Raw genomic sequence first — 11,608 nt, forward strand, 5'->3', positions numbered from 1 at the left:
AGGAGGAAATAGAAGGGGAGTTTGGAACGAGCAAGGGAAGATGATATTTAGGCAGAGGATGGGAACGATGGAATTAGGTGGGGAGGATTTAAGGGAGGAGTGGGGAAGGATAGAGGGAAGGATAAAAGAAGCGTTAAAGGAGACGGAAAAGGAGTTAGGAAATGAAAGGAAAGGGAGGAAGGGCTGGTGGGATGAGGAATGTGAGTGGAAGAAGAAAAAGGTGAGACAAGTTTTAAGGGATTGGAGGAGGAAAGAGGGAGAGAAGGAAGAGTTTAGGAGGGAAAGAAAAGAATACAGGGAGATGTGTGAGAGAAAAAAGGAGGAGAACGAGAGATGGGAGAGGAGGGCGGAGGAAGCTACAAGGGAAAGCGAGGTGTGGGAAATAATTAATAAGGAAAGAAAGAGGAGGAGGAGAATAAATGAGGGAATAGAAATGATTGAGTGGAGGGAACAATTCATGAGGGTATTGGGAGGAGTGAAAGGAGAGAGTAGTGAGGGGAAACGGGAGGGAAAGGGGGGAGGAGGACAGAAAAGAAGAGATAAGTAGAGTGGAAATAAGAAGGATAAGGAGTAACATAAAGGAAGGAAAGGCAGTAGGACTAGATGGGATCCCAGGGGAAGTGTGGAAACATGGGGGAGAGGAATTGGAGGAATGGGTTTGGGGGTACTGTAATAGAATATGGAAAGGAGAGGGGTGGCCGCAGGATTGGAGGGAGGGAGTGATAGTTCCGATATTGAAGAAGGGAGGGGGAGAGAAAGCAGAAGATTATAGGGGGGGTCACCCTAATGTCAACATTATATAAGATTTATGCAAAGATATTGGTAGAGAGGGTAAGGGAGGAGGTGGAAGGTAAGGGCATTATTCCTCCGAATCAAACGGGCTTTAGAAAAGGAATGGGGGACAATAGACAACATATATGTATTAAACATGCTGATAAACAGACAGATAAATCGGAAGGGGGGAAAAATGGTAGCACTGTTTATCGATATGAGGGCAGCGTTTGATTCGGTGGACAGGGGAGTATTAATAGAGACGATGAAAGAGAGGGGGGTAAGAGATGGACTGGTGAAGAGAGTGGGGGAAATAGTAAGAGAGACAGTGAGCAGGGTGAGGGTAGGAGGGGAAACCGGGAAAAGTTTTTGGACGATAAGGGGGGTAAGGCAAGGGTGTCCCTTGAGCCCAATTTTATTTAATATATTGTTAGCAGACTTGGAGGAGGAAATGGGGAAAGTAAAATGGGGAGGGATAAAACTAGGGGAGGGGAGGGTGTATTCCCTAGCGTACGCGGATGATATAGTTTTAATGGCGGAAGAGGAAGACGAGATGAGAAGTATGATGGGAAGGCTAGAAGGATATTTAGATAGGAAGGGGTTGGAACTGAAGGGGTAACATCTGTTTGAAAAAAATTTTTTGACCATTTTTTTTTTATTGGCTTAAATGATGTATAAACTATTCAAAAATGATATCCCAAAAGAATTAGGTGGAGAAAAACATTTTAAAAAATTGTAGAACCCATTTTTCGAAGCGCCTTCGAGCGCTCCGAAACTCATGTAGCAGCCTAGGCGCGGTCCGGATCAAATTTTGAATTTCAAAGCATATTGGCGCACTTTCTTTTTATTACCGACGGTTAATATAGTTTCTAAGAAAGGTATAGGTGTCACTAGTTGAGGTACAGACCCAAAATTTCACTAAATGAAGCCAGTCTAGCCGTTACATGAAAAATGTAAACACGTGCTGCGTATCGTTTTTGTGCAAAGTTTTACTGTGTACTTACTGTTTTCATGAATTAACAAACTTTTTATTAATAAAAATGAGTGACAAACTGTACAGTGGCCGCAAGGGTTCAAAACTTGTAAAGAGCAATAACGGTAGAAGCAAGATCTCGAATAGACGACCGCCTAACCGCCACTCGTTTGAGGGAGATTCAGAGTACGTTAGCACGTCGTCAAAAAAATTAAAATCATCAGAGTCTCAATACGATCGAGAAGTCAATGATAATTTTAGCTATCGTTTAATAGAATTCATAAGTGTTTTTAGTGCGCTGTCACAACTAGTAGTGTGCAAGCAATGCAAAGAAGAGGTACGTTTTAGCGAAGCGAGTAGAAGAGGACTCGGCTTTAAAATTATCTTGACTTGTGCTACCTGTGGAGAGTTCTCTATAAACAGTTGTCCTCTTATTAATGGTCATACGTATGAAATAAATACGCGCTTTACGCTAGCTATGCGTTATTTGGGAATAGGGCTGAATGGCATGCGTAAGTTCTGCGCCTTCCTCGAACTACCACGGCCCGTATTCCAAGCCACTTATGATAAAATAGTTCAAAATATTTCTATTGCCACGGAGTCTGTGCGAAATCTTTCTATAAAAAAAGCAGCTGAAGAAGAAAAACAATTCTCAGTCGAGCATGGTCAAACAAACGGTCTCACAGTATCCGGAGATGGCTCTTGGCGTAAAAGAGGTTTTTCGTCCCTTTTTGGCTTAGTCTCGCTCATTGGTTGGTTCTCAAAGAAAGTTTTGGACGTGTCAGTAAAATCTAAATACTGCAAAGCGTGTGAGCACTGGAAAAAGAAAGAAGGGACAGCCGAATACGAGGAGTGGGCGGAAGCGCACAAATCAGCGTGCCACGCTAACCATGAAGGCTCGTCGGGAAAAATGGAGGTGGATTCTGTCGTGGCCATGTTCAAGCGCTCCGAGACTTTACACAACATCAAATACGCTTGTTATGTCGGTGACGGGAATTCGAAAACCTACAAAGGTATAGTCGATGCACACCCATATGATAATTTTACCGTTGTAAAAAAAGAATGTATCGATCACGTACAAAAGCGAATGGGTACGCGACTACGAAATTTGAAAAAAAAAACAAAAGGACTCAGTGGCCGTGGTAAGTTAACTGGTAAGCTGATCGACGATCTTTCGATTTATTACGGCCTTGCCATCAGGAGAAACCATGATTCGATTGAAAAAATGAAAAATGATATATGGGCCACTTTATATCACAAATTGTCGACGGACGAAAACCCGCAACATGATAAGTGCCCGTTCGGGCTCGAATCATGGTGTAGTTGGCAACGAGCAAAAGCGTCTGGCACTCTTGATGTTTATTACCACGAGCCGGCAATGCATATGGATGTTTTTAACGCGATCAAGCCAGTATACGAGGAACTTAGCTCAGATGATCTTCTTTCCCGCTGCCTTGGAGGATTTACGCAAAATTCCAATGAGTCATTCAATTCAGCTGTGTGGACGATCGCGCCTAAGGCTTCGGCTAGTGGTAAGATTATCCTCGATGTTGCAGTTGACATTGCTGTGATGACATATAACGATGGACTATCTAGTATCATGGGTGTTATGGATTGTCTGGGACTAGTAGTAGGCCGAAACTTGTATGATTTTGCAATGGAAGTTGATTCCTGCCGGATCAAGTCCGCAGAGCGCTCAATATCGGATGCTGCAAAAGCCACTCGGCGCGACTCAAGATCGTCGAGAAAAGAGATGGATGAGGTCAATATGAGTTCGGAAGGGCAGTTATATGGTCCAGGCATTGCAGATTAAAGGTAAAAAAATTAGCAAGCTTCTATTTTTAAAATTTCATATAGTAAAGTGGTTTTGAAACTTTAAACGCGTTTTCCTCGACTTCATGTTTTCAAAATCGGCGGGCAGTAGAACTCAAACAATTTTTATCCGATTTACTTGAAATTTGAACTGTAGCTTCTTAGATAAATTATCTAGTGAAGTACACACGATTATTACGATTAATTAACAATTATGGTTTTTATAAACAAATTAAGGTCGATTTTTTCATCAAAAATTCAATTTTTTTTTCAAACTGTCAAATTTGCTGTCAAAAATCAATATTTTCTAATAATCGTGTGTACTTCACTAGCAAAACTCATGTAGAAAATAAAAAAATTTTTTTTGTTCCTCTAGGTGGACCCGATCGGCACTTCTACTGCCCGCCGCAAATGTCCTTAAAAAAAGAAGGTCTCCTATAGCAGCACCTGCAGCCGCCATTTTGTTTACAAAATTAATAAAAAAAATTGTTTTGTGTACTTCTTATTGTCATAAATAAATGTCTAAAAGGATTTTTCAATTGCTCTTTTAGTTTAGTCAAAAAAAATTCCCAAAAAATGGGCTCAAAAAACGGTTTCAAACAGATGTTACCCCTTAATACCGGAAAGACAAAAATAATGAGATTTAGGAAGGGAGGTGGAAGAGTGGGGAAAAGGAAATGGTGGTGGAAGGGAAGAAAGGTGGAAGAGGTAAGGGAATTCCGATACCTGGGATATACACTGCAAAGGAATGGAGGGCAGGAGGCTCATGTTAAGGAACGGGTCAGGAAAGCGGCAGCGGTGATGGGACAGGTATGGGGAATTGGGAAAAGGAGGTTTGGGAGAGACTGGGGAAGAAGACTCTGGATATTCAATAGGCTGGTGTGGACGATATTGGGATATGGGGCGGAAATATGGGGTTGGAAGGAAAGGGAAGAAATGGAAAGACTGGAGGAAAGGTATTTGAGATGGGTATTGGGGGTAGAGGGAAGAACACCGGGGTATTTAGTAAGGGAAGAATTGCAAAGGGACAAATTGTGGGGTAGGGCAGGGAGAAGGGCCATGGCGTTTGAAAAGAAAATGAATGAAGGGAGAGGAAGTGAACTGGCGAGGAGGTGTTGGGAAGAGATGAAGGAAAGATATAGAGAGGGGAAAACAAAATCGAGATGGGAGGAGGAAAGGAAGGATTTCTTCGGGAGCAGGGGAATGAGGATAGAGGAGATAGAGGGGAAAAGAGATGGTGGAGAATCTTGGGTGGAGGAAATAGAGAGTAGGGAAAAAGATAGGCAGAGAAGGGAAAGGTGGGAAAAAATAAAGGACTCGAAATATAATAGATGGTATAAGGAGGTTAAGGGAGAGGGGATTCCAGGATATCTGAAGAAGGGCTGGGGAGAGAGTAGGTGGAGAAGGGTGGCGAGGTTTAGGTTGGGGAGTGAGGTAAGAGAGAGTAAGTATTGGGAAGGGGAGGAGGAGGTTTGTAGGATATGTCGGGGGGAAAGGGAGACATGGGATCACGTGTGGGAGGGGTGTGGGAGGCAGGAGGAGGTGGAAGGAGGCTGGCAGGAAAATGTGAGATGGGTGTTGGGGGATGAGGGGGAGGGAGAGGAGTGGATGAGGAGAATAGAAAGAGAAAGAATGGGGGAGAGGGTGGAGGGAGGATTGGGGGGAGAGAGAGGCTGTGAGAGAGTGAGAGAGAGAGGAAGAGAGGGAGAGAGTGAATGAGATAAGGGGGGTTAGTGGAAGCAGAGAATGGAGAAAAGAGCAAGAGGAAACGGAAGTCCAAAGGCGGTGTGTGTGTGTGTGTGTATGCGGAGCAGCTATGGATGGAGAAAAACAATCTGCACTCATGGCGCTCATAAGCAATTGTATTGTATGCGAAGCGCGTATGGATAGGTTTTGCGGTAATATGTAAGGGCGGGGCAGATTGCGAACGAGATATTGTGTGGGATTATTTTTGTAGATTTTTGTAAAAGATTGTAACCCCAAGGGGAACAATAAATATCTATCTATCTATCTATAAAAAATACATAAATTGTATAACATAATTATATATCGTAAATTATATAACATATTAATAACATAAATTATTAAACAAATTATTACAATTTATAAAAATACAATTATAAATACGATTTATAATTTACATAATTATTATAACATATATAATATATAATTATTCATATATAATTATTACAGCAATTTCTTCTAGAAAGACACAATATGCAGCCGGATTCCAAAGATCTCCTTAATTATCGAAGCAATCTGGCAACATACAAAATGAAAATTAAGACGTATCTATGGAGAATATATTTTAACGTTAAAGATCAATATGCTGTAATAAAAATTTAAGTGGCATTGTTGTGTCGGGAGCGACACGGATTGTGAGGTAGCCGGGAGAATGCAAATAGGCCTCGGGACCATCAATTTAGTTTTTACGTTTTCATTGTTTCTTATTATCACTTATACAAATATATTCAATTACACTAATCGTCTCGATTTCAGTTAAACCTTCTCCCTTACTATCGTTAGGTCGCCTCGTTAGCAATTCAATTAGATTTCGTAAATTAGCGGTTAGCCCCCGGATTCGCACTCTTTTTTGATTAATTTTCTATTAACGACTGTCCGCCGCGGACTCGCGGTGGACGGTTTTTAACACCTCGTTTTTAGGGGTATTTTGGAGGGGATCGCCTAGCGACATGACCATATATGGTCATGGAAGATTTTCGTGGCGGTCAAGTCCAGGTGTAAACGAAGGAGGTTCAAAGCCGAATCCCTTCGTTGGCATTTTCGCGTTTCCGGCGAACTCGCACGTGGTTCGCTGAGGTAGCGGTTTTACGCGGTTCGCGAACATTCCATCGAATTTTAATTATATAAAATTTATTAACAGTAAAATAAAATAAAGTTATAAATAAAGTTAAATATAGTCTTTCGGACTATAACAGGCACTGAAAACTGCCGATTAATAAGTGAACGATATATGTTACGTAATAAACATTAAGTGGCACTGAAAAGTGCCTATTAAAATGCGAACGAAAATGTTTTAACGTTCGATATTGAAATTGGTACTGAAAAATACCTTTCTTCGCGACCACAGCGAAGTCTGCTGAAAGAAAAGCTACACATAAAAATATACAAGAACAAATGAAAATTAATATATTAAATTATGAAAAGATTGAAAAATAAGCAGAAGATTTTTACTTATCTTTCCATAAAGACTGTCTACACGTCTTACGCATTCTTACTCGTCCACTCTTTCTTCTTCCGGAACATCATCGTTCCAAAAATCACGCCTGTGATTGCCAGCATGTCGTATACGTCGCATACACGTCTTACTTCTGCATCTCTCTTTGACTGTTCTAAGAGTTTCTTGTATTTGACGTTGGAATTCCGACCGAGTTGGCTTATCGAAATAATGATTGCTGTTCATCGCTTCTGAAAAAGAAACATACAATAGTTACATTATATTATTAACGCGAGGTACGTAATATTAATATTACTATATAATACAATGTGATTGCATTTAGAGCCATTCCAGAATATGTTGCAAATGTCCCGTTGCCAGTTGCCAAACCATTACGATCTAATCAGCGTTGAACTAGCTTGATGCTAATTGAATTGCAATGATTTGGCAACTGGGGACGGGACATTATCAACGTATTCTGGAATGACCTTCAGAAGCACAACCGCTTAGTGAGTAGCGGTTCGTGATTAACATATTTTTTTAGATTTTGTTTGTAGACCAATCACGAACAACTGTTCGTTGCTCATTAAGTGCTCAATGAGGAGTCGTGCTTCTGAATGCACCCAATATTAATGTTAAATATATGCTGAAAAATAGAGATAGTATCATAAATTGCAATTATAAAGCGAGTATTATACAATGGCCGTTGATTTTCTTCACGACCCCACCAAGTGAATGACGGCGTTACCGAGTTTTGTAATCCTTTTAGACACAAATTTATCGCTTCCTTCAAACCCGCCGATGTATTTGAAATAATCCACCTAAGCAAAGTGTTGAAAAATGATGTTAATGGATATTTCATGACAGAAAATTTTTATATCTATTTTATATTTTACTTACAACTTCACAATAATCGTTATCATCGATAGTTTGAAACGCATCCATCTTAGCTATGGATGATATGGGCAAACAGGCTGGTTTACATGGCATGTAATTGCGGTCATTATTACTTTGCACGCATCTCAAGAGATTTTGCAGCAAACCATTCATTCTTCTATAAATAAAGTATAATAAAAGCATATTATAGAGATCACGTGTTAATAGATACAATACATTTGATTTACTTACTTAAGCTCGGCATCAATGTTGCTCAATTTTTCCTGCGAACATATGAGTAACGTTTACATTCTTGTAAATATAACGCGAACGATATATTTATTTAAGAATCACTATTTTTATAAATATGTTCTATAAATTTACCGATTGTAGTTCGTTTCTTGTATAGGCCGTGGGATTTCAATACGAGCCACCTGATACTCATTTATTTGGAATTTTCCTGTACCGGCCACGTTTCTGAACTCTGAAACTGATATGTATTATCTGTATGACTGGCCATAAAAGACTGTGCGAATAATGTATGTATCGAATGTGATGTATCGACGGCGTGAATAGATGTGTGCGAATATGTGTGTGGATGTGATGAAGATGTTACAGTAGATGTATAAGGTTGAATATTTCTAGATGTATGTGGATGTAATGTTAAAGGTGTTATAATGGATGTATAAGGTTGAATGTTGGTAGCTGTGTGTAGATGTGACGTTAAAGGTGTTATAGTCGATGTATAAGCTTAAATATTTGTTTGTGATTGCGTATGGGTAGGAATGTGTGATTGTGTGTCTGTGTGTTTGTGTATAAACATTAGTATTAAAATTACTCTCATCCATATCGGTAGAATTATCTGAATTCTCAAAAATTCTTATTGTTAGATGATTGATGTTCTCATCAATGTCTTCAGATGTGATGATTTTTGGTGGGATCTTCCTGTGTTTCGGTGATTCATCCGAGGAAGTGGTTCGATAGCGAGAAGGTTTCGCAACGGTGCGCTTTGGACGTTCCTTCATCTGCTTGTAACAAAAAAAAATATTTTTTGTTAATTGCAAATTACATATTTTTTCTTCGAAACAATTGTGTTTTCTTTACACCAATTGATTCCTCTCATTATTTTGTACATAAAAGTATTAAGGTAAGATAATCGAAAAATGAATATTTTACTAGATATTTTATGTAAAATTAAGAAATTATATCAAGCTTCATAACTCGAAAAGTACTCAATGAAGAAATACTTTATTATAGTGTTTTGGAAAGCCCTCGAGATAAGTTACATGAATATGCAATAAAAAATAGGGAGTTCCATTTAAGAAATTGACGGTGACCTTCACGTGACCTTCAAACGACTCTCCAAGGTCAAATCATTGCCACCATCTAATGGCCCCCTTCAAGCCATACAACTTTTGTTTGAAACATTTTTTTATTTAACGCACCGTTTCGGAGATATTTGAGCGTATTATTTAAAATGGGACACCCTGTTCGTCGGGACTAGCGATGCGTTGTAACTCGTATTCGTAGAATCCTCCAGTGACGGGATTTCCACGCGGATCTTCGAGTATGAATGTCGTAGGATTAGTTTTCTGCACCTCGACAATCTTAAAAACTTCGGTCGTCCAATTAGGTGTGAAACCTTTTTCAAAGACGGTCTTGTATTTACTCACGCGTACCGAATCGCCTACTTTAAATTTTGTCGGAGCCGCAATTTTTACGTTGCTATACACCGTATTTAAAAGTTTTTCGGCGATCGCCGGAGTGACGTCGACAGGTCTCATACCGATGGTGCGATGTTTTCGCGTATTGTACTCTGCAACGAGTCGAGACAGCTCGTCGATTCATTTTTAATTTCCATTGAACGTAAACATCTTCCACATATTGTTTTTTAAAGTACGATTGAATCGTTCCACGACCGAGGCTTTCATAACGGAATATGTCGAGTAATGATTAATGTTGTGTTTCTTCATGAGTTTCTGCATACTCGCGTTGTAAAATTCTTTTCCTCTGTCGGTTTGAAAATTTTTCGGACACCTTTTATCGTCTCCAATAATCTTTGCGATCGTTTCGGACATTTCGTTTCCGCTCTTACTCTTGAGCGGTACGGCCCACGCATACTTGCTCAACACATCGATAACTGTATGTATTTGACTCTTGTTGAGTCGAGAGTACGAACGCATGTCGATCACGTCCGCCTGCCACAGATCGTCGTATCCGCGTACAATGACGCGTCTTCGTGGAAAATTTCTTCTCTACCTTTTCCCACCTTTTTATTGGGGAATAATGGCGCAATTATATATTTATACTTGTATCCTTTATTACTTTTAATAGGATTATTAACTTTGTTGTCACGTTTATGTGCATTTGTTGCTTTTAATATACTTTGATATTTATACAAATCGTCTTGAGTGTATTTTTTATGATTGGGAAATTTTTAAAAAATCAAATCGTAGATACCTTCGATTCCCGTATATTTTATTCCATCGATAATTATATTATCATCCTTGTCTACATCGAAACGTTTATCACCGAGCATCATTCCTTCGCTGGTAAATTTAACACCGTAGACATAATCCATACTCTTATTTTTATCAACACTCATGATAGCTCCTATATATTTTTGCGCTAGTGGACCAAAATGATCTCGGAACGTTTTCTGACATTCGGACGTTTCTAATTCGTGTCGGACCGATATTACAAACGAATCGGGCGTGGTCTCGTAAATTTCTTCCACGGACGGTGATGGTATTGTTTGACGTGGTTGTACTTTTATCGGAGTAGAAACAGTAGCCATATTAGAAAATTGTTTCTTTCGTTTTGATCGATTCGGTGTCGAATATATCGGCGAATCGTTTATCGGCATATTTATCCGTGGTCGCTTTATTCCGTGCTTTGACTCTTTTATTTTTTCCTCATGCTTCTCTCCGAACGTCAAACTCATTGGCTCGATTTTCGACGCATCAGATTCCACAATATTTTCGACAAGCTGTTTTAAAGGTTCGGTAATTGGCTTAAATTGTCTTTCGAGTGCAACGTCTTCCTCCATTTTACCAGTTTTCAAAACGCGATATTTTTTTCCAATTGATTCGCTCATTTTTGCAATCTCTCTCGCAATCTTTTCACGATCGCCGTTCATGATGCTCGATCGATGTGTCGATGACGACTGATCGCTTTACGGTATCGCGAAATCATTAAATCCTCTTCTATATATCATATATCAATTGAACGGTCATCGAACGCTCGTCGAACGGAAATGAACGACCGTTGAACGACATTAAACGGATATTGAACGTCCGTCGAACGGAAATGAACAACCGTTGAACGGTATTGAACGGGTATTGAACACCCGTCGGTAATCGAATGACATTAAACGACTGTCGAACGGAAATGAATGATCATCAAACGACGTTGAACGGAAATGAACGACTATTGAACGGAAATGAACGACTGTTGAATGGAAATCAACGGCTATCAAACGCAAAATTATATTCAATTATCAAACAAATATTTAAATGTATTACAATGTATCACCATGTATCGAAATACAATATCTGTAGCAGCTGTGTCACGTACGGAAACACGATACTGCGCACGTACATAGATAAGGAAAAGGAAAGAATAAGAGAGACGATAAAAATATATTGAATCATCAATTTATTATAATTATGGATTCGATGAATCACTATCATGATGTTTCAACCACCAATTATAAATCTTAAATACATTTTGTAAAGCGCAATTTTTTACATGATTTTCACCGCACAGTATTCTTAACATCTAACTTATTTAAAAAAGCTACATCCTCATGGTCTGCATCCAAAGTTTCGATAATAACATCGTTTCTCGCATCATCGCCCAGTATATCGGCCAGCCATTGTCGTTTTTCGTGCCCTTTAACGTATAGGAGAGGTGACGCATCATCATCCTCCGTTGCACTCATCACTGCCGTCGTAATTAAACGCTTCGATTTCCAATATGAAACGTGTCCATCATCC

The 11,608-nt window shown here is 39.5% G+C and overlaps 1 protein-coding gene and 1 pseudogene across 1 annotated transcript; one reads left to right on the top strand and one right to left on the bottom strand.

The window, feature by feature from the left end:
• Positions 1-1,811: 1,811 nt before the first annotated feature.
• On the top strand, positions 1,812-3,557 carry LOC145975781 (uncharacterized). The gene has a single exon (XM_083106481.1). It carries the CDS (start codon positions 1,812-1,814, stop codon positions 3,555-3,557), a length of 1,746 nt encoding a protein of 581 aa, XP_082962607.1.
• Positions 3,558-6,791: 3,234 nt separating this feature from the next.
• On the bottom strand, positions 6,792-8,458 carry LOC145976246 (uncharacterized; annotated as a pseudogene).
• Positions 8,459-11,608: the final 3,150 nt, after the last annotated feature.

The sequence above is a fragment of the Camponotus vicinus genome, unplaced genomic scaffold, assembly GCF_025532165.1.
Source record: "Camponotus vicinus isolate PSW18456_S1 unplaced genomic scaffold, iyCamVici1.0 SCAF_8, whole genome shotgun sequence".
Classification (NCBI taxonomy): Eukaryota; Metazoa; Arthropoda; class Insecta; order Hymenoptera; family Formicidae; genus Camponotus; species Camponotus vicinus.